This window comes from Amphiura filiformis, chromosome 9 (assembly GCF_039555335.1).
Source record: "Amphiura filiformis chromosome 9, Afil_fr2py, whole genome shotgun sequence".
In the NCBI taxonomy this organism is placed as follows: domain Eukaryota; kingdom Metazoa; phylum Echinodermata; class Ophiuroidea; order Amphilepidida; family Amphiuridae; genus Amphiura; species Amphiura filiformis.
Genome location: NC_092636.1, coordinates 53,066,539 through 53,091,428, shown reverse-complemented (window position 1 = coordinate 53,091,428; position 24,890 = coordinate 53,066,539). Strand labels below are relative to the sequence as shown.

At 37.3% G+C, this 24,890-nt stretch overlaps 1 protein-coding gene across 1 annotated transcript; it reads left to right on the top strand.

Moving 5' to 3' along the window:
• Positions 1-703: 703 nt before the first annotated feature.
• Positions 704-13,794, top strand: LOC140161158 (cysteine-rich hydrophobic domain-containing protein 2-like). The gene is made up of 5 exons (XM_072184591.1): positions 704-863; positions 2,373-2,427; positions 5,354-5,509; positions 6,077-6,193; positions 7,497-13,794. Exons 1-5 carry the CDS (start codon positions 739-741, stop codon positions 7,545-7,547), a joined length of 504 nt encoding a protein of 167 aa, XP_072040692.1. The 5' UTR covers positions 704-738; the 3' UTR covers positions 7,548-13,794.
• Positions 13,795-24,890: the final 11,096 nt, after the last annotated feature.

Below are 24,890 nucleotides of genomic sequence, written 5' to 3'. Positions count from 1 at the left end.
AGCTCATTGCTCATTGCACAGGTAAAACAGAAACATGTGTTGTGTGGATTTAACCAGAGAAGATCTGATTTAATCAGTTGAGCTGTTTTCAATGAGTGTTGATCTTGGTTTAATAGCTTTTAATGGGGTTTAAGTCCTGCAAAGGTCATGGTGAATTCTACTGCATCATGTTACACTGCGCCATATAGACAATGCGTTGTAATTTCGTTCTGGTATACATGTACCAGAACGAAATTCAAGTTTCACGATATCTTTGCTAAAGGAAATAATCTGCAAGAAATTTTCTATATATAAAAATATAATGATAACTTTTTTGAGAAAAGTGGGGGGGGTGATGTTGTGGATCATCACAGTGCACGAATGGCCTTTGTTCAGTCGCCAGGGATGTTTGGTTGATGAGTTACATATTATATTGTTGAAGGTTTTAACTTTTGCTGTGCAAATTAGCTTACTGATATGCAAAAATGAAGTTGACAGTACTATTATGAATTTGGTGTGAGGTTTATTTTGCAAAAAGATGTATTAATCACATACATCATGCATACATACATACATCATCATTTTATTTTCATTCAAATCAACATACAAAATATATATAACTGCCACAACTGGTCATGCACTGGTCAGAACTATCGCCCCCAGATTTCATCACTTTTCGCTGGATTTTCAAATCGTACAATCAGATATATTTTTGTACACAGAACTGGCAACTTTATTTTATACGCAAAGAAAGAAAACATGGCAGACTTCGATGCAATCTACGAGGAAGATGATGATGACACCAATGTTTATTATTCAGATGATCAAATTATCAGCACTGTACCAGATCCTGTCATAGTCAGGGGGTCAGGAAACATAACAATGTAAGTTCAGAATGAAGAGTGAATTGTTAGTGATTAACAAAACTATTATGGCGTATGAGTTTGTGGTAAGCTTAAAATTAAATCAAAACAAACCATGCAAACACACATTGTCATTGACATGAACACATCCGTCATCATTTTATAATGAGTAAATTGAACATGTCATGATTTTAGGGGTTCATTCATGTATTTTCATGACTAAGCGGTTGTTTATGCCAGAGGGATGCTTGCGGCCCACTGGCCCATTAGTGTTATCTAACACTACAGCCCATTCGTGTTATCTAAAAATAACAGGGTGCCTGATTGGAATGGTCGAAAGTCGGGAAAAGCAACTACAATGGTCAACGTTAATGCCCGGCTTCTTCAGTACAGTGACTGACTGTGACGATTTTGGTATACAGAAAAATGCAGGAAAATCATGTTTTTAAGAACCTTCTTGTTGTAAGTTGTTATTGTTTGATGAAAAACACACATATCACTGAATGTTTGGGAATGTATGAATTCTGCCGGTCGGTATGATGTCACTTGTGATAGATCGCTTCTTCCCATTGGTTGCTTTTGCCGAGATTTGGCTGTTCCATCTCGCCCCTTCAGAGGAAGGGGACACTTACCACTGCACCTCAATGGGGGAAATCACAAAACATACCATAAAATTAAATACCTCTTGAAAACAATTCAAAAAGTCAATTTTTTTTATCAGGGAAATCAACGTTAAATAATTACTAATTTAATAGGCAAGGCAAATTGATATTTTCTGTGCTGAGAAATTGACTTGAACTGATAAGGCCTGATACAAACCAATAGGTGCATGGTTCATGAAAATATTCAGAACTGAACCCCTGACCACTGAACATTCTGAACAAGAACCAAACCATCTATAGCAGGGCTCAGCAAATAGCGGCGCGCGCGCCACATGTGGCGCGCCGTGGCTTCCCGAGTGGCGCGCGGCGCCGTTTAGATTTTAAAAAAACAATGCGATTGCCATGTTATCCTTGTAAAGACAGGCTAAAATAGTACAAAATGTTGCACCAAATGGTGTCATTTGCACCTCAAATTTAAAAAAAATCCTCTGACTCCCCCGCCAGGCTCCCCCGGCGACTTCGCAGCCATTGAGTGGCGCTTTGCCGGTTTTTTTTTAATTTCATGTGGCGCTTCAACAAATCTATTTGAGGAAGCCTGATCTATAGTCTATCTGAGACAAATTTCAGGTCTATACCTCGAGTCACTGGCACTAGCTTTGAAGTTCAGTGTGTGCTGCGGTGGCTTAGCATGGTTTCTTGCATGTACATATGCGGCATGTTGATCGTATGCGTAAAAGTATGTACACGCACCATGTATAAACGCTAAGCTAACGCAGAACACAATGAACTTCAAAGCTAGTGCCGGTGACTCGAGGTAGATATATGGACTACCGTATATCAGAATTGGTCAAGGGACAAGCAAACAAGATATCTTTTGTCTTTGCCTATTAAATTATTAATAATCATCATGCTGCTTCTTGTTTTGCAGATTTGGTCTAAGCAATAAATTTGAGACAGGATTCCCACAAGAGCTATCAGCAAAGGCAAGTATACAGTCATGATTTGAAACCAAAGATGGTTAGGGCCAGATACCTTAGCAAATCAGTAATCCATTATCACTATTGTAATGAAGTTGCTTTTACCCCCTTATTTTAAATATATCATAGGCTTATTATATTACTATATCAAGCCTGGAAACAAGCAGGCGCCGAGCGATTTTTACCCTACGGTTACCGAGTTTTGACGCCTGGATCCAACCAGAATTACACGCCCAGGCGCCAGAGAAAATCTGAATTTTGCGCCCGGTATATATGACCATTATTGCTCCATTTTGACAAGTTCAGTGGTCACGAAATGACCCAGTAAAACATCGTCAGGCAAGCTCATTTCCACTCAAAATATTGGCCATTTCCAATGTATTTTCAACAAAATTCAGTGCCAAATCTTATCTTTTACCTAATATTTTGCCAATTTTCCTTGATATTTGCCTTCAGGGCTCATAATTTTGGCAGTATTTTGCCTTGTTTTCTGGTTAGGTGATCACGATGATCGCGATCATGAAGGCGACCATCTTGAATTTTGCCAATGTGTTTCTAGATATTGTTTTTCCTAAAATCATGAAAACAGACAAAATAAAATAAAATTAAATAAATAAAAATTAAATTAAATTAAATTAAATTAAATTAAATTAAATTAAATTAAATTAAAATATAAAGAAATAAAAATAAAATAAAAAAAACATAAAATAAAATAAATTAAATTAAATTAAATTAAATTAAATTAAATTAAATTAAATTAAAAGTCTGTTTTAGGTGAGCATCGAAAGCTGTAGAAGTAACAAAAATAAGCATTTTGATACTTTCAGAAAAACGACTCCTGGCTCTTTAAAAATGGCTCCTGGTTCGTTAGAAAATTACAGGACCAGGAGCCGCTTTTCCAAATGTTTGGCTCCTGGTTCAGACCGACTTATTTCCAGGCCTGTACTATATAATGTGTGGTATAAATGTGCTGGTTAACTAAATAATTCTTTAAAATAAATGTAGGCCTTATATTGCAGCATTAACGGCTTGACGTCCGCACTGCCCTGGCGCGATCAGTGCACCCTCAATAATGGGCGGAGCATTATCACGCCCATCAAACGTTTCAGTTTGCCCCAAGCGCCACGCTAAACCAATCAGTTAATTTTGAGGAGTTGCGCATGAGCAATTAGACGGACCCTTTTTTGGCTTCGCGCGGACTGTTTTAAAACAACTAGCGTCTTTCCGTTTGCAGACTTGATTCATGTGAGACGCAGTTTTGTTTACTTAGGCCAAGTTTAGATCCACTGTTTAGTTTCAATTTTAACAGGCAGATCTCTTCAGGTGAAAATGTAGACTTTAGAGAAGCCACTGCCTTGTGCAGTGGCCCCTGCCAAATCCGGTATTTGGTATTAAAATTTAAGCCTAATTTACAACTAAATCAACTAATCTGGACATGTAACTTTTTATGTACTGTAAGCCGGCTCGCTGATAATATGGAGGCTGATAGGCCCCTGGGGTTCGTGATGGAGATGTGGTTACTGCAATGGCTGTGCAAAAGGTTGATTTCTGGTATCTTCAGCCGTGCGACCCATTTATGAGAGCTTCTTTGCTCCAAGGTGTCAATGCACATTTAAGATGACTGATACTGCCGGATGAAGCAAAAGGTTAACCAGGGTTTTAAATATTTGGTTTAAGCTTAGCATAGACCGTTATGCCTATGCAGTGTGCGTGCATCGGTTAAGCTTTTACCTCAGCCATTGTAGTGAACCATATCTCTGTCATAGAACCGAGCCATGTACTTTTAAGCTAAATAACCCCCCCCCCTCATTATTATAAATCAAAATCTTCCTGTGTCAACATTTGAACATCTAAAATAATAAACAACCCGCATGAGCATAAATGGAGTCTTGCCAAATTATCATTAATTCAATATTGTATGCACGCAGGTATAAGCCAGCGTGAGGATTAGGCCTAATCGTGTTTTCGTATAGGTATTTAATGCTTGAGGTCGGCTGGCCTGGTGCTCGTAATTTGGTGTTAAAAATAACACCCTCTCTGTTAAAGACTCCCTTTCTGTGTCTGGCTAGGATGCACTAAACTTTAGGCCAAAATAACAGGTAGGCATTTGTCCTAAAGTTGTAAGCTTATGTATAAATGCCTTGTCATTTCTATTCCTCATTACAGCACATAAATCCACACAAAAACATGGTATTGACTTACTGCATTGCCTACGACTTTGTGTAGACAGCTATTGCTGTTGATAAAATCCAGTGATGAAAAGAAATAACAATAGAAGAACTGTGGACATTCTACATCTTGTGTTTCGTCTGCTTTACTATATATTTAGGCAGTTCATTTACATGTCGTTGTAACCCCAACACGGGTCCGGCCCGTCCGTAAACATGGTCTACCGCCCTCATAAAATTCTAAATATCCCCTCCCAGTTTTCCTGTTACACTATAAAATAGTCTGAGAGCCAGGGCGTAGCCAGCTTTCTTGGTCAGGGGGGCAAAATAAAATTTTGGGGCACAGACGAAAAAAATTGCAGTTGCATCATACAATACAGTATAGAGACTGTATGTCTTGAGCTTCGAAAAGGGCCTTATTGGGATGATGTGCGTGCGTGGCGGGAAAAAAATGGTATTTTACACTATTTTCGCCCATTATCCGGCTAAAAAAGGGCTTTATTGTTACAATTTGCGCGCGTAGCGCGGAAAATTTTTGTATTTTACACTATTTTGGCCCTGAATTTTGCTAGAAAAGGGCTCCTTGCCCTTTTCTTTTCCTTTGCCCTCCTGATTTTCTCTTTCATTTTTTTGTCAGAGGGGCACTTTTTCTTTCATTTTTTTTGTCAGGGGGGCACTCTGCCCCCCTGCTATGCTTAGTAATATTATTCTGTCATTTCACCTTTATTTCACCAATATTATTCTGTCATTTCACCTTTCCACAGGTAGCACCAGAAGAATATAGAGCCACAGTTGAAAGAATTAATAGTGTGTTAAGAAAAACCTTACCAATGAACATTAAATGGTTATTATGTGGCTGCTTATGTTGTTGTTGTACATTAGGTTGCTCTCTCTGGCCTGTTATCTGCCTCACAAAAAGGGTGAGTAATACACTTTTTATCATGAGTGAGACATAATTTAAAACAGGTTCCACCATTGGTCTGCAGGCTGGATCAGGTCTGTGAGCTGCTTATTGAGAATCCCTGTTTTGATAGTATCATGTATTCACAGCAATAAATCAAGAATGAAACAAACTCCTAATTTCATACAAGTGTGTATGTACAATGTATTTCTTCAATAAATGCAGTGAAGAGCATTACCAAATAGCAACAAAGGTGGTTACCTTAAAGATGACGGTATTTAAATATCGTATTTGATTTTAACGCCAATGAAGTGCACTGCTGTTCGGCATCATGCATAGAAAATTACAGCTTAATACAATTTTATATTAAATGTTGTTGTGGGTTACATTTAGGTGCAATATTTTTACTGCAACCTGAAGTAATTGTTGCCAATGTGACGGAATTGTACAGTCAACACCATGAAGTATGAGCCTTAATCACTTGCCACCCTAGTTGTTTGCCAAGGGTGGGTAAGTTCATGTTTAAATCTTGGATTCAATGTAAAAATGTACTGACAATATCTCTGTGTATTTATTCACTTTGCAGACAAGACACATGGTAACTAAATCTCTTGACTGGGAAAACAGTAGGTTATATCACAAATTAGGATTGCATTGGGCACTTTGTAGGGAACGATGTGATACAAGCAACATGATGGAACATGTAAGTAGCAAAATCAGGCCTCAGCAACCTGTCAAACGTAACAGATTTTCTATCATCAGCAAAAGTATCCCAAGCACCAGAAAATGTGGCAACAACTCTGTTCACACACCTTAATCCTTGCACATATATCATCAATTAGGCCAAAAAAAAAAAATTGTTGTGTTGCCCTCCCAAGCCTAAAATCTGGTAGTACACACGGCGGATTTTTTTTTTTTTTTTTTAGCAACTCAACCATTTGATACCTACTATTTCACAGTCACATGAGTGAAGAGAGGCATATGCTTAATATTGGCTGTATTTTCTACCCAATGTTGAATATTTTATTGAAGTAAATATTAATATTAAGGCCCTTCACAATTAATTCTTAGTTTATTATTTAAAGATTTTAAAATGAGGTAACTTAATTATTAGTTATTTATTACTTATTATTTTCTTCATTTTGAAACAAGTGGTCACAGCCCAATATCAACATGAACATCCTGCATGGTACATTTTGGCACTGCAGATCATATTGCAATTATGGTTGATTTTATACATTGATAATTAATAATATGTGTTAATTGTTTGTTCAGGATTCATGATTTAAGTAAGAAAGTAGCAAATTAATGTAACAAAAATGTCATTTAACAGAGAAAATGACAGAGAAAAATCAAATAATTAAATATTTTGCCATTTTCAATTTTTGATGCGGGTGGGAAATAGGAAACTCAAAATCAATTGTGAAGGGCCTAAACATCCATGTTGTTGGGATTCAATGAGTCAGTCCTACTATCCAATTAAAGTGCTGGCTTGGGGTACAATCTTTTTAGTGAACGTTATGGATCTGGGAATAGGCTGGGGGGTACATGTATGATAAAAAAAAATCATTTGTTAAAAAAAAATTATTAAAAAAAAAAAAAAAAAAAAAAAAAAAATATTTTTTTTTTTTTTTTTGGGAAAAAAAAAAAAAAAAAAAAACCCGGCCCAGATTTTCGCGATTTTGACCCGGCCGCGGAGGGCAACACAACATTTTTTTTTTTGGCCTTATTATGAGTGGTTAGAAAGGGCTGCATGAAAATGATTGGATCCAAATAGATTAATTCAACTTGTTGTACTAATAAATATCTGTTTGCTTATTAAATTGTTAAATCAGTTCAGATATGTTACTTCAACATTTCAAAATATCAAAATGATGTGTAAAAATGATATGTAAATGTGATCATTTCCTTCTTGAATGCTTACATTTTCTTTCCTTAATTTGATTGGTTATATTTCATGTTTTATTTTTAAAATATTGTTTGTGTGTTTGATTCCTTAACTCCAGGTACTAAAAATAGAATTTATACCCAAGGTGCCAATCTTCAAACCAGATTGACACAGGCTCATCGGGGTCATTGCCATGGTTACGCAGGATCTGCCAACAACAACAACAACAACTCTGCATGAAGTGTAAGACGTAAAAGTCGATGCATATAAAACTCAATGGTGCTGTAAACTTTACAATTATGCTGTCACATTGTAAGCGCAGTGAATGTTATGTAATTACTTGACTCACTTGTCAGCCTGGGGTTTGTATAGTATTTATTGGCAAGTGAGAGGGAGTGATTATAAAGTGGTAGGTAGGTGCCCTATCTAAACATTCATTTTGTCACAACTCATATAGTCATGTTCAAAGGTAAATGCTCTCCCATCATATTTACCAAAGCTTGTCATGACCTAATGTGTGTGGTACCTAATGATGCGGAACAGCGCCAGCTTGCTTTCCTCATCGCAGGTACAGGACAAAAAGAATATCACCGGTGCAGCATCTGTGCATCAATCAGAAGGCACCCAATTTTAAACCATAATCATCTGATATGGGAACCTAAACATTTATGGCAACATGTGATCAAGAGTAGCCTTTTGGGTGACCAAACTGGCAACATCCCATACTATAATAGTAAACAAGTTCTATGTGACTTTCCAAGTTGAGATCCATGATGTAAAATGACATCCTAGCTGATGCCAAATTGATTTATGAAGAAGAAAAACCTGCATTCCGTTAGTGATAGTGTTCTTCAATGCTTCCAATTGATATAGCCGAGATATTTATGTATTAGAGTGAATGTAACCACTGACATTATAACAAAATAACTTTGCAGGCACTGTCTTAAAATGAAAACTTACGAGCAAAACTTAAGAATAGGGAATACTGCCCCAAAGATTGCAAACCAATGGACAAAACTTTAGAAGAAGGACTACTGCCCCAAGGACTTAATAAGGACTCCTGCCCAAAGAATTCTGCCATAAGGAATTAATACTGCCGCATAGACTGCAAACTAATGGACAAGACTTTAGGATAATGACTACTGTCCCATAACTGAATAAGGACTTATGTCTCAAGGATGGAATAAGGATTGAAGTAAATTTTTAATTTGTCAGAGGTATGTGATGTGAATGAATGTGAAGGCAGCAATGATTAACTAATCGCACTGATTGGTTGATCAGCAATCATGACATCAAGACTGTTGACCATTGGAACATAGAAGGTGTGGAGATTTTGCCTAGTCTACACACCCGGAACTGTGAACATTTAGGATATTTATTTTACTGCCCCTATGGTTGAAAGTTTGCAGTTTCATAGTTTTGGATTAAGAATAGGTTTAGGGTTGGATTAGGGTAAGCATTTGCATTAGCTTGCTAATTGTGACGATAGATCATGGTATTGTGATCAGTATTAGGGTTAAGAGTTCAGATTAGGATAAGGGTGGCATACCTTATTCAGAAGTTGCTTCAGCCAAGTTTCTTGATTGCAGAAGCTCACCTTGAATATGCATATGAGAGCATCCCTGTGAAAATCACACTTATTCACATATCTTGTCAAAGTGACAAACAAAGGATATGTAGACAAATTCTTTACAGAAGTGTTAGCATGATAAATAGACCGATTTGATCATTGTAGGTCTTTTTGTTTTTTCCGTAATACTGGATTCATATTACATGCCACTTGCTGCTGAGTGGTGTGACGCTTCATCATGCTGCTTGTATTTTTCTGTAAATGGCAGTCACCAAGCGGTATGCTGCTGAGCGGGAGCGGAATGACTCTGAAAAGCCAATGTTGCTGCTCTGCTCATCATTGACCAAAAATAGCATCCTGTTCTCCTACGTCAAATTGGCAATGCTGGACGAGTTGACTTTAATTAACTCCTAGTGATTTGCCACTTTGAGCAAAGTGGTGGAGTGATCGATACATCAACTTGCCAGTAGTCATCACGGGCATTGCTAGGCAGATCGAGTGTGATGTCTAAATCTTGTTCTAAGCAGCAAGCGGGATGACAGAAACCCTTTGGCTTGTGTTGCAGTTCGTCAATGTACATGTGTTGAGCATGGCATCAGATTTATCTGTCTCACTTGATATAAAAACACTGTTCTTCCGGTTACATCCTGCTGTGTAGATGGTTTGCTATGTCAAGGTCCGCAATAATAGATCTTCGACATAGTGATTGAACCTTTGACAATGCAATCCTTTGACAGTAACTACATTGGCAATGGTCGTTATCATGCATAAATATGACAAGTGTAGGGGTAAGTGTGGTTTGGTAGTGATGAATCTTAGTATGTCTCTTCAAAGGCTCATTTAAGAAGACAGTGCTTGCTTTGTAAACATTGCTTCCATTATATGTGATTTATGATATGCATTGAATATTATTTAGATGATCACTGAAATAAGATATTAATTAGTCAATATGATATGTATTTATCAATTCCTTGGATGATACTTTTTGATTGCATAGACCAAAGATGTTAGTCTTAGAGAGTCTGAACTCTGCCATCTTTGCGTGTCACTCACGAAGAAGGAAATAGAGTATCTCTGTAGTCCATATATCTACTTGAGTCACTGGCTCTAGCTGTGAAGTTCAGCGTGTTCTGCATTAGCTTAGCGTTACTTGTGCATGTACATACTTTTATGTGCGTGACCAACATGCCGCATATGTACACACAAGAAACCAAGCCAAGCCACGCATCACACGCTGAATTTCAATGCTAGTGCCAGTGACTCAAGGTAGATGTATAGACTATAGTTAATTTTGCCATGCATCAGGCAAAACTTGATTTTGAGTGTTTGCAATATGCGTTCGATATATTATGCCGATTATGCATGCCAAGAGCTATGCACAAACCTTAAATGTTTAAAATGCAGATTATCATATGATCTGTGCTTCTGCAAAAAAAAAAAGGCTTGAGGTAGACTATTTCATTCCCTATGAGTGACAATTCAATATTTTGGATTTCCCATAGCATATAGGGGATATTACAGAGTCTGGGCTCTCCTAGTGTAAACTCTTTGATGTAGACAATTCTCTTATAGTTTAACATTTTGGCTAGATTATAGATTTTATTAAAAGATAATAAAGGGTATGCAGACTGAATTCAAAATTCAATTGATGGTTTGGGATGATATATTAAGATTATTTGGTCATTTGGTCATAAGTTTTCCCAGGGTGAGATGTTTTTAATTTTAGAGAGTTACTTGGAAGTTTAATAGGATTAGACCAATGGTGTAGATATCATTGGCTCATTTGAAATACTATTTTACCAGGAAACAAGGGATTCTAGATTTTGTCTTATAGAATGTTTTCTGATTGTAATTATCTTTTTTGTGACGACAAAAGTCATTTGTTTTGCAATTTACAAAGTAGTGCTGCATTTTGTTTTAATTTATTTATCACTGTTTTGCTGTTGTGTTTTAAATACTTTTGTGAATCTTTGATGAAATTGCATTTAAACCACTGTCTAACTTGGATAATTAGACAGAATTAAACAGGTTACAATCCTTTGTAATAAATCATGGACATCAAGGAATACAACGCTACAAGGGTGCACATCTACTTTGTATACTGTTTACAAAATTGTACTCTTAGTATTCTACATATAAGTGACAGGTATCTTCCACGATGGTCACAACTTATTTGAAATGACTGTTGAGATGAAGATTAGAAGTAGTTTACATGCTTGCAACTGGGAGACTAGATTTTGAGCTGTGATGACAGATCTTTAAAAAGGAGATTAGACCCAAAAAGAACAGACACTACCAAATTTTAAAATGTTTGCACTTGGCATCTAATGCATTGTACCAATAATGTGCGCTTAGTGCTATGCGCACAAACCTTTGTAATGCTCAAGTTTCAAGAGGCAGGCTATCAAACAGTTTGGGGGTTTGTAGGAACACTATTTTGTACCCATACATGACAAACCAAGATGGCAGATATACCCCTGTGTTATGCATTCAGCCATTTAAAGCCAGTTTTCGTGTACCAATTGGAAGTTGGTCCAGTACTTCTTGGTTTAGGTATTTGCCCCACATACGTAGCAAAGTTTTGTGTACATGCAGGATCATAGTGTGGGATAGGCTTTTACGACAGGAGTTCATTACAATTTAAAAGTTTTTTAGCGGGTTCGCCATTGAAAAAGTTTAGATCATGTTTACCTGAAGGATTTCACCTCAAGATCATGTTTACCTCAAGAAGATTAGACCCAGAGTACCGACTCAGAATTGCCCCCTGCAAAGTTATGGTAAATCTACCATATTGGATTGTCGCACATGGAGATCTAAATGATGTATCTCTGGATGAGCATTTGACTACAAAAACCCAAAACCAAATGAAAATTGGTGCCTTTCAGCTTAAACTATTTTGCACTCCATGAGCGACACATAAACATGGCGGAGAGCTGCTCTCTTTTGGTCTAATACCTTGGGTTTACTTACACAGAAAATGGTTACTATTATGGTAGTCATAAAATGTCAGCAGATTTCTATGTGAGTTTTGTATGATAAAAATAAATGTGGAATTGAGTGCTGTTATCAATTTGGTTTTGCCCCCCCCGCCCCGAAAAAAAAAAGGTTTATCTCTACAACATTTTGCAAAAAAGCTATGTGCTATCCCCCCTTTTTTTGCAGGATTTAAAGATCAAACATTTGCTGTTTTAGCCCACTTTTTCTTGTTCTTTGGCTTTCACATGCTTATGCACACATGTTGGAGTGGCAAACCTCTTTGGGGCCTTATGGACATCTCACATACCTCAGTGCCACTGGCAAGTTTTGTAAAGTCTTCAAATTTGATGAAACCAAATATGCACATGCAAGAAAAATGGGTGAAAAATTATGTTGTATCAGTTACCTGTTGGTAATCATAAAAAGCTTACTGATAAAGAATGGAGAACTTAGGCGGGATGTTTTATGTACATGTGTACTGATTGAATGATAGTAACATACTACTATTTGGCATCTTCTTTTGAACATTTGAATTTCAACTAAACTGGTCAAATAATTACTGTGCATGTGCATGAATAACAGGCCCAGTAGCAAAACGGGCTATTCCAGTTTAACTCCATAACCCCTATGGAAGACATGACCTTATCTAATATCCCACTAAGGGGGTGTAGATTTCAAATGGTGCCACCCATTCAGGTAACCCTATTTGAAATTTACACTCTCCATGTGTGGAAGATAAAGGTAATGTCTTCCATAGGGTGTGTATTGATTGCAAATGGAATAGCCCAATATTATGCCTGTGTGAGTAAGAAGAAATGCCCATTTTTACTTAGAATTGAACATTAATGTTGTTGGTGATGGGTTGGTATTTATACACATGACAACTTAGAAAAAATAGTACTTGAGAAAATTGACAGGGTCTATAATAATGTTATAAATTTATTCATGTGTTTTTCATGCATGTTTAAAAGTGACTCTCAGAAGGGCATACATAAAAAAATGTATTTAGCCTCTGCCAAGAGTTATGTAAACATGCATTAAAATGGCTGACCACAGGATTTGGAATATGAGCTCATTTTGTCATTGTATAATTAAAACCAAAAGCAAAGCAATTACCTCATGGGGATAGACAAGGACGCAACAATGAAGATTAAATTGAAATAGATGCACTCCACTCATGTCTTTGTACTCAGTATTACACAGCAGTGAATGTATTGTTTCTGCATTTGTGTAGAGAATCGTAGCAACAACAAATATAGAAGAGCCCTCTCTGTTGCTCCTTGAAGAGAATTATGCATAATTATATGTAACATAATACTTTGATATTATCATCATTATTGACTGTACATTGTACAATTTAGTGTCAAATTGCCTTCCCTTCCTCTAGCTCTAAAGCAGGGATAAGTTCGGAATACCCTTCACACTGCACATGTTAAAGCACATTATAGGACATAAGGTGTGAAGGGTATTCCGGAATTCTGCAAATCTTTGAATATGATCAATTGGAATATTTGTCAGAGAAGATACCTTACACTTCCCACAATGCATTTCATTTTTCTGTACTGATTTGCTTTCTAGTGCAACATGGGTTGATAGTGACAAAAAGTACCTCAATGAACAGAGCACTACCAGATCCTGCAAAATAAACTTATTTCTTGACTATCGACCATGTTTAGCTAGTCTATTCTCAACATGAAAATGAAGGGAACCTGTACAAAGTTATAGGAATGTCATTTGCTGTAATGAGTTGATTCATCATGTTGCAAAGGATTCTGGGAAGGGTAAGGTATCTTCTCTGAGTTTTGGTCCTTGTTTGCAAATCCAATAAAATGAAGATTTTTACTTACATTTTTGTGAAGTTTCACCACTACATTTGTGGCTTCTTCAGACTGCCAGCCCATCACATCTGACTGGTTCCTTTCATATGCAACAGGAACATGATGTAGAAGTTATTTATAGAGAAGCTGATAAGACAGGCAGGTGGCTTAAAAAAGATCCACAGGAATGGAAAGGATAAGGTAACCTACACACTAAATATTATCTTTGACCAACTTATCACACCCTCTACTACAGTTCATGTTGCCTATCAAATGAAACCATCAGATGTGACAAGTTGCCAATCTGAAGAAGCTACTATGTGGTGATCACTAAAAAGTGAGCAGAACTATCTTCATTTTATTTGGAATTACAAAAATCACAGGGGTATTCAATGTTTTTAATCATGGATAGAGCTATTTGCTTCCAAGTTATTCTACATTACAGTATGCATTACTGGCACTTAAATGCCTGTCTTACTCTGGATTGCAAACTATTGTGGAACTAACTAAAACAAAAAAAAGAAAAGGGTGGAAGAATTTTGAAATGTGATGCAATTGACCTTTTCGGTAAATCCCATAACCCTTTAAGAGTACACCTGAGAACTTCGTCATTTTACGTCACGCCGACTTGCAATGCGCAGTAACGATGTTCGATAAACGATGTGCGCATCGACCTTAATCTTAATCTTCTACACAGGGAGTGTGAATTTTAAATGTATTTACCTGGATGTGTGATTCCATTTGAAATCTACTCCCCTTGTGTAGGAGATTAAGGTCATGCCTTCCATAGGGAGTATATGGACTAGCCCATTATGCTTTGATTTGCTCAAGTTTGGTAGTGATGGTAATGATTTTTTGCTGTTGCACCACAAGTGTGCCGACAAGCCGCCTTATATGCTCTACGCTCTCAATTCTGCAACCAGCGGAATAAGCACATACTACCAAACTTGAGGTGAACCAAAGTTTGTACACTTAACTAAGGCACCAGAAACAAATTTGTTCGATCTTTGGATCGACCGTTGATGCTGCTTCGATGCTTGTTATTAATGAAATAACAACTTATTAATCAGATTATTGCTAAAGTTATACTTTTCAATATCAATATAGACAAATGTTTGTACGTTGTCACAATTAACAATGGTCAATTAATTGATTTCAAAAATAATAAGGATCGACCAAGCATCGATGGTCGATCGAAAGATCGAACTAATTTGTTTCTATTGCCTAAGTACGTAAATGCACATGATATGTGACTCTTGTGTCAAAGATGATGTCCACCTGTCAAAAGAGTAACCCTTCCAAAGGCTTGTGTGTGGAAGAGAACCATCACATGGTGTAAATAGCCCACTAGCTTGCAGCATGTTGACTACTCCTGCTGGTTGGACATGTAAACTCTCAGTGAAGTCCACTATAGGCATGGAAATAGTACTATTTCCATGCTACAGGTAACCTTTCCTGTACAGAAAGTATGGGTGTATCCTTCATGCAAGTAAGCATACATGAAATTAGACTGTTGTCAAGACTTCATTGAGGGATTATACAGCTTTATACCATAAGCTGTATAATTCCTGTCTTGATACTAGACTAATTCTGAGTATGCTTACATGAAGGTAATGCCAAAGTATGTGTGTATAAATGTATACCTATAACACCTTGAGTGGTTTTGTACACAAGTAGAATTGTTGATGTAACATATATCTATGTTTTGAAATTTGATAGGTAAAAGAAGATGCAAATCCTTAGGTTTAATTTCACACAGATTGTCGTTTGTTTAACATAACAATGTATGGTGCATGTAAATAGCGATACGATGCATCGTTATGTGAAATGAACAACAAGGTGACACAGAATGCTTGTTACTTGACTCCATACCTACCAGCAGGCTGTATGTGCATGTGCCTGTGCGCACACATGTATAAGATAACATACATATTATAAGTTGTGACACTTTACATCATTACCTAACAGATACAATTAACCCCATGAGAACTACCTGCCTATTGGTCAAAAAGAAGTTTTCATTATCAATTGAACCAATCAGCAATATTGTTAGAATAATTTCACCATGCAAAAAAATTGAGGTGAATTATTTGCAAAGCTCCATTTTGATTGGTGATTAAAATGAAGATATCATGTAATTGACCAATCATAGGCAATGTTAGATCAGGTAGTGCCCAGGCGGTTAACTTACCAGGATATCCTGATTAACATAATATTCAGCATTACTTATAGCTTGGACACAAGCTGAAAAGAGCAAACCTTTAATTCTGAATGGTCCATTGGGGGCACAGTGGTGCAGCGGTAGGGCCCTGCCTCGCAGTCGGAGGATTGCAAGCGTGAGGATTGTGAGTTCGAGCCCCGGTTGGTACCATTGTGTTGTGCACTTGGGCAAGGTGCTTAACCTCACTTGCCTCTCTTTACCCAGGGGTGAAATGGGGAGCTGTTAGGAATATTGTCCATTGAGTGCTGCCAAAAGGTATGAGCACGCCTTGGCATAGTATGGCAGCTGACATATTCTGACGACAGCTGAATCACTTTGATACTTGTAAAGCACTTTGATACATGTGAAAAGTGCTAAATGCCAACTTTTTTTAATTATTATTATTAAAATGGACCACTTCCAAGTATTTAATGGTGTCAAATTTCCCTATATAAATTGAATTGAATTAATTGGGATAGAAATTAATGAACAGATCTTTCAGTACAGTACATTGTATCAATATACCTCCAAGCATGCATGCATGCATGTACATGTACTATGACTTCATGAACTTCAGTTCGGAGTAAGAATATAATTTCCGTTCTTGATATGCAAGTACTATTTTCTCTACCATTTGATTTCCTTTGCAAAGACTTGCAACATTTTATGTGCCAACTGTTGTTGAGAACATAGGAAGGATGATGGAGGCCTGAATGAGACACCTGTCTCTGTGTGTAAACATGTGATATGATCTGATCCAATCAGAACGAAGTATGCATAATGAAATTGAGATGCCGTAAAAACTCGATAGTTAGCATATGTGCTTACTATCAAGCGCTTTTAAAACATGCAAACATGAAGAGCCCCATCCACAAAAGTGTAAAGGGTTTTGAGCAAATCATTGATACACATAGTTATATACGAGCAAGTAAACCTGCAAATGTGTGTCTCAACCCCATTAGCTCAGTTGGTAAAGCGCCAGACTTTGGTACAATTTCATGTTTTCAAAAGGGCACGGTAGTAAGCACATATGCTAACTATCGAATTTTTACGGTATAGGCAGAAATAATGAGCAAAAAACAATTAAGTGACATAACTTTGCATCCATGTATACCAGGAACTTAGGGCTTTCAACAGCAGCATTAAACTTTAATAGCTACAGTTTCTGGCAGAGAAGAACAGTAGTTGTTTACATTTTGAGAGCATGTACAGCGTAAACACAGAAGTGCGAGTTCTGATTGGGTGATTCAATCGTCTGACAATCATAACAACAGACCGATAATCTGATTAGCCGATTACACATCAAAATGTTGGTTGGCACAGAGCGGTGCTCTTGAAGGGAAAACAGTGGCTTATTAACAGGGTGCTCGCGTCAATCTTGGCAAGGGACTGCGGTTCTTCTCTGAAACAGAGTGTAATGAGCAAGTTGGTCATAACTATTTACAAAATTGCACAGTTTAGGGTGAGAGAATCAGACAAGTTCACATAATTTATGATGTGCAATATTTGCATTATATTCATTTTTTTAAGCTGGAATAATGTAAAAAAACCTGTTTGTATGTCTGTATGTACCTCTATCCGGATGCTGTATCTCTTGATTGGATATGCGGATTTCTAGGATAGGTAAGACATGGTCAGACACTTGGGCTACTTTTTTTGGGTTATTTGCGTATTAGTTATCATAATGAGCTAATTTTCATATTTTACGCTGAAATTCCCCTCCATTCGTCCAGATGCTGTATAGTTATCTTGAATAGATAAGCAGATTGACTTCAGATAAATTATTCTACGGTAGGTAGGCCACGGTTTAGAAAATCTGGTTACATTTTGGGGGGGTCTAATTTTCATATTTGTGATTATGATAATGAGCTCATTTACAAAATGTGTTTCTTCAAATTTTTTATTTTCAAAAAAATTCAAATATATTATTTCTAATTTGTGTGTGTGTCTAATTTGCATATTTATTTTTACTTTAAAAAAATCAAATATTCGTTCTCAGAAATATTTTCTTTCAACTTTTTTTCACAAATGAAATTTGTTATAACAGCGCATGTCAATGTGGAGGCATGGTGGTCGACACTTTGCGTTCAAAAAAATCGCAATCTGGGAACATCAAAATTCAAGTTATTTTTTCTTTTTAATGCGATAAACAGACCATCAAGTATGAAACCGACTGTCTGTGTTCGCTCTGGTTCTGAGTGTTATATTGGTTCTACTCTTTGGTCCAATGGTCTATTATTAATGGCCTATAGAGTAACAAGGAGAGAATTTGGTCTTTGTTCTAAGCTGATGTCAAAAAAGAATGGTTATATTTTTATGATAAATGTAGATGTAAACTCTGCATATAGTATTGGTCCAAATTCTCTTGAGGAGACAGTGCACTATGTATGCCAAATCCACTAATTATAGCAGCATCAAACTGCCAGATGCCATTTATACAAGTTATGTCACATCCAAAGTTTGCAGGTGTTTTCATTAACTATTCCAGTATTATGTGAACCAATTGAAAATGTAATGAAAATGGATGATTCAACAGACAAAGGCATGTGATATCCAGAATTCAACTGGAGGCTGGATATGATCCCGACTCATCATGCAGCCCAGGACCAGAGCATACCTGCGTACACGTATGTGCGCTCCTGCTAGCTGCATCAAGAGCTACAATCTTGGAAGAAAATACTTGGAACCCTTGGCACACTCTTTCGAAATTCTGTGCAGAATTTCTTATGATCATGGAAATGAGATTACAGATATATTGTGTTTGGGAACAAACATGACATCTACAACAATGATTTACCCTTCCCCTCTCCCCATCAATCAATGTTGGAACACATTGGGAAACTGCTGAAGACATTGGCTTTTCCCAACATTGAACGTAGGAGAGGGGGTGTCAGTTTTCTGTTTTCTACATGTCAGCGTTCCAAGACTTATTTCCCATTTTGAAGCTGCATCCTCTGGATACGTCCTTGCTCATGCTGTACAAAACCAACCTGTGTCAATGCTTGATATTCTTAAACAGTTGTTTTTCTTTAATCTTATTAAAGGACTAAATGAATTTGCCAATTTTGTGCACAGGGGCGACTGGTTGAACTTGATCAAAATAGCCATAAAGAGTGGACTTAAATTACATGCAAACATGATTTTATGTGTGATCTGTTTAAGGTGGTACTACACCCCCTGATAAATTTTGTGACTAATTTTGCATTTTTCTCAAAAAATAACTACACACTGGTAACAAAAGTTACTTCACTGAAATTTCAGTGATTCAAGACAAGTGGTTCATTATATATGTTAAGAAATGAGGTACATTCTAGCGGTACCTCTTTTCTTATCATAAATAACGTACCACTTGTTTTTAGTCAACTGGATTCCCGGCGGACCTGGTGTTGGATTCCTTGCCCCTATGATATACATAACTTTTGTTACCAGTTTTTTTATTTTTCAAGGGGTGTAGTACCACCTTAAGAATATGAATAAAAATATTGTTTTGAGACCTAGTCTCTATTGCCTGATATAACACTGACATAGCATTGTTTATACATGGAACAACTTTCATTTCATTTCATTTCATTTTATTCGCCAGAAAAACATTATAAAATACATATATTGCACATTTATAAGTACTACATCAAAAACAATTAGATATTTAAAAAGCGATTAAATATGAGCCCCTTGAATAAGTTCATCAGGACTGTTAGACGACATACCAATGGTAAACCGCTTCACAAGTACAACAATTCACTCCCTCTCCAGACGTCCCCCCCCCCGATCGGAGGACCCCCTCAGCAACACGACGAACCAGCAACACCCCCATCTCCTGAGCGCACAGCTCCCCACAGCAGCCAGCCACACACATGACTTAGTGGTCATGTCCCCTCATAAACAAGTCCGCCATGACAGATCACGCGTCACATCAAAACCAAAGCATCGAATCGATGCTAACGCCAATAACGGTGATGAAGGGACACACTCACCAAATCCTGCATATGACCAACCACCGCAAAGTCCGCACACTCCGGAATGAGAGTAGGACTGCCGCCAGCCCAGCATCACCAATGACGTCCCCCGACCGGAAGATGAGACGTCCAAAACGCGAGCAAACTACCGAACCCCCAAAACTAAATTCACCAATAGTACTACATGTATATAAGCACTACATATGTGTACATCCACATCAAAAACGATGCACCCGTCGGCCGCCACACACGCTCCATTCCACATAAACAGCCAGGGACGAATACCAGACCCGTCCCAAGCCTAAGCCGCCCCAAGCCATACCGAAGTCACCTTCAGGAATACAGAAACGTATTCCCAAACCATGCGACCGTGGGCGACCGAGCGACCCCCACCCGAGACAAGCCCGGCACCCACCCCCAGCTATCATGCGAAACGAGACACATGCAGCAACCGACAAGCGCACCGCCCCGATATGGATGTACACATATGGGAATTGAGCAACATGGCCCGCTGGGCAGATAGCACCAACCCCCAGGAGGGTGGGTCGGAGCAACAAAATAACAAAACAGGACGGAAAACAAGAGAACCCTGGCACACTCCATTGAAACTATGCTTACTCCCATTTTATATCAGGCGATAGAGATATGGATGGGTCTTAAAATAATACTTTTATTCTGTAAATCTAGTGGATCTACCTTACATTTATCCTTATTTATGATTTTGGGCCATTAGTAGTATTGACATTTTATAGTCAATATCTCTAAAGGTTGAAATACAATAATGAATAATCACATCTGTTTTTAACAGTATCAAATATATTGTGTTGTTTGTTTAGTTATGGTATTTATAATGCAGATTATCATATTTATGTTTAATTTTTATTTTTGTATGCAAGTTTATGTTTAGTATACATAGGATGCTTGATATTCGGAATCAAAGTAAGAAGTGAACCCCATTGGAAGTTACAGTAGAATGCAAATGATCTTGAAGCTTTGGGAAAAAGTTACATGGTATGGATTTGCCAATTGTAGGGATACTGGAAAGATTCTGAGTAGTCTGGCACCTGTATACTCAATAGGCTTGCATGTAGTTTAATTAGTGTATGTACACAAGCTGTATATAATGTATCTTAATACCTTGTAAAAAGTGTACAGTGTGTACAGAATTTGCATCTCCCTGTAGGTTTTGTAACTGCTCTAAAACATGAAACAAAAATGTATGGAAAAAAAGTCCAAAATAAAACACATTGATAACAATGTTTGAATCTTGTCATTTCTGTGTTATTTGTTGCATTTTGTAGTGTATTTTTGCAACATGCGGAATGTCAATAATAGCCCATCTACGATTGTTCGAAAGTGCAAATATCTGAATTTTGATTAATTTTGTTTAACAAGTCGTCAAAAAACTCATGGCCCATGGCACATTTGAGCAAAAATTGCCCGGTGCCCCTCTGAAAAGCAAAACCCGCCCAGGTGGACGGACTTGCCAAGTAGGGTTCGGTTGGCCCAGATTTTTTTTTTAATGGAGAAACTTGAAAAAAAAACCCCAAAAAACATTGTTTTTAATTTCATAGCTAAAAAAATCCAAAATCTTGTTTGGTTGTGCCTGTAGGATTATTTTGTCACCTTAATGTCAAAAATTGCCCCCCCCCCCACAACTAGACTCAGGAACTCGGTCTAGTCAGTCATTTGCGCAAAATCAGTCGGAACTCGGTCTTACATGATAGTCATTTGTGATGCGATCAAGCACAAGCAGTCGGAACTCAGAAATATTAAAATTTCAATTTCTTTTAAAAAGCATTTACAAAGCTCACAGTGCATTTTGCAGAAAACTCTATTGAAATAGAACAACCAGTTCCAAAGATAAGAGCAATTAAAGAGTTTCCAAAACAAAAGGAAATATTTGCTTTGTTTGGCTATCTCAAAATCAATATTTCTGAGTTCCACTGATTTTGCTTGATCGCATCACATTTATATTGGCAAATGCCCACATGACCTGAATTTCTTTTCCCCTTTTGGCTGCCAAAATTGCACCCTTTTTACCCCATTGCTTGAAGTGTTTTATTGCATACCTAATACTGCCAGGTAGTGCACCGTGTATTTAATTTAAAACCTAAGATTTAGAAGATGAATATGAACCTCGCCTGTTCTGTTTATATTTCTGTACAAAACATAGTGAATGTGCATACAGTAGGGAGGCCACATAGCCAAAAGTGTTCTATTTAAGGGTACTACACCCTCGATAAATTGAGTCTATTTTGCATTTTTCTCAAAACTAATAACACAGTGGTAACAAATGTTATGTATATTATAGGGGCAAGGAATCCAATAACTGCACTGGAATATCAGTGACTCAAGACAAGCGTTCGTTATTTATGACAAGAAAAAGGTACCGCTAGAATGTACCTCATTTCCGATCATATATACTGAACCGCTTGTCTTGAGTCACTGAAATTTCAGTGTAGTCATTGGATTCCTTGCCCCAATAATATACATAACCTTTGCTACCAGTGTGTTATTATTTTTGAGAAAATGAAAAATAGTCACAATTTACCACAGGGTGTAGTACCCCTTAACCATTTCGGAGGACGTTTCAAATGGACAAATTATTATATCAAAATGTTCAGTCTGGAGAATCTTTTCTGCCATGTTACCAAATCTGTACCCCGGGCGTTCTATTCCATTTCCATGGCAACAGCAGGGGCGTCGCTAGACCAATATGATTCAGGGGGTGTACAGCATGTTTAGCCGACGGAAATTTTTTGTAATTTGTAGATCCCAATTTTTTTAGAGCCAGGACGGCGCTCGAAAATCTAAAAAGTTGGGGGGAGGGTGGGGAGTCAATAAATTGTTGACTCAATTTTTTAACTAGTAACTAATATAATATTAACAATAGTTCTATTACGTAACAACAGCACAATTTCGTAACACAAATATTTTATATGGCTATAGCAATTTGGCCCTTTTACTACATTTGCAGACGGTCACATTGTTTTGACGACAACAACCAATGTTTGCCGACAAAATTGTGTATTGGGGGGTGTCACACCCCCATACCCCCCTCTAGCGACGGCCCTGGGCAACAGTCATGCTATTTAAGGATTTTTGTATTATATTTTACCTAAAAATGGCATATTTTAACTTGCTATTTCTTGAAAACCAAATGGAGTAGAAACTTCATGTCACAAGGATATTTACAATATGCGAACAAAATCATCGCTTAATTCAATACATTTAAAGGGTGGTGCAATAATTATGTGTACCCCCGGGGTGGTGAATTATAGGGGGGGGGGGGGCAAAGATTTTGGGCAGGCCAAAAGGGGGGGGCAAGCATTTTTGGCAGGTCGAAAGGGGAGTCAAGCGATTTTGGCAGGTCAAAGGGGGGCAAGCATTTTTTGGCACAGATATTTTGGGCACCGTTTCTATATTACGCCCTAAAAAGGTGTAGGAAAACGTTAGGAACACATTCAAATATGCAAATTTCCTGCTCGCTGCGCTCGCATTATATGATAAGACAATTTAAGGTTTTAAATTCAGGTTCCCAATAATCTTGCTGTGTAAGGGGGAGGGAGCAAAGATTTTTTGGCACATCAAAAGGGGGGGCAAAGGTTTTTGGCACCTCAAAAGGGTGGGGGGCAAAGATTTTTGGCATGGTCAGAGGGGGGGGGGCAAGCGATTTTGGCAGACCATTTTGAGAATTCACCACCCTGGGGTACACATAATTATTGCACCACCCCTAATTTATGGGTAAAAATGCCATTTTTTGGGAAATTTTTGAAAAATGATTTATGCATCATGGAAAGTGTATCAACTTACTTCGATGGATGTTTAAATCCAAAAACTCAATCATAACATTTTTCTGTGACCTATGTAGTGATTTTGGTCATTTTTGCCTTTTCACTAATTTTTAGAAATTTGTTGCATTATAAAAGTTTGAATTTCACTTTATATTATTGATACATGTATAAATTAAAAGAATAGACAGCTTCCATGGAAACAGCCATTTACACCCATTTTTGTGAATTTAACTGGGAAATTAGCTCTTTATCGGGGATATTTACATTAAAATGAGCATTAAGGCAGCTGTGTACTCTGGACATTGTTTCTTTTGCAAAATTGAGTTTTTTTGATATGTTTGTACTTTGTTATGTCTTTTATAAATACAAGGAATGAAAATCCAGATTTGTAAACTCCAACTGCAATATTTTAAGGATTTTATTTCACTATTCCACTCGTGTTTGAAATTGAAAAGGAAAGAAAATCTTTGTTGTACCAGCAGGGTACACGCGCGCAACAACGCATCGCGTTGCGTATCGCGCAATTTGTTAACACACAAAATACGCTACGCTTATCTGCATGCGCGGCGCATCTTATGGAAACACCACAGAAGCACAAAAACCTAGTGGTCAAATGGCTCCGTTTTAGCTGATAAAATGTGGGTTTTTTCAAGTTCTTTCCCCGATTTAAATATCAAGTTATGAATGGATTTCGCTCAAACTTCTCAAGGGGCCGTGGATTTACCCAATGTTTATGTAATGTAAGGTAGAAAAATAAAAACTGCCGCATTCTCCTGCGAGATTCGATGAAAGTGCAAAATGTGACCACTTTAAACTTCAACGGCCATTATTTCAATGTTCATTTTCTCTGTAAAATGACGATTTAGATACACGATAACTCAATAAATACAGCATCTATAGGTAAGCAAATATGATCATCGTAAAAAGCATGATCGACTCAAGAAACGGTTTTCTCATTTTTTTAATATTTTGGTCTATTTCCGATTTTAGCCATCATTTTGTGCAAATAGGCGTTTGTGAATTTTAAAAAGTTCAATTTGATGCCTTATATGGTAAATATCTAAAAAAAATAAGGCCAATATCAAAAAAATAAAAAAAACGTTTTTGGAATGGAGCCTCAAGATTGAGCTAAACACAAAATAAAATATTTTGGAAAGAGCGTTTTTTTTTGTTATGATGTACCTAACAAATATTGC

Bases quoted from the DNA above. Each gene is read 5' to 3' on its own strand.
- LOC140161158 (XM_072184591.1), top strand. From the start codon at position 739: ATGGCAGACTTCGATGCAATCTACGAGGAAGATGATGATGACACCAAT. The intron at 2,428-5,353 runs GCAAGTATACAG...ACCTTTCCACAG, and splicing joins CACAAGAGCTATCAGCAAAG to GTAGCACCAGAAGAATATAG. The intron at 6,194-7,496 runs GTAAGTAGCAAA...CCTTAACTCCAG, and splicing joins CAAGCAACATGATGGAACAT to GTACTAAAAATAGAATTTAT.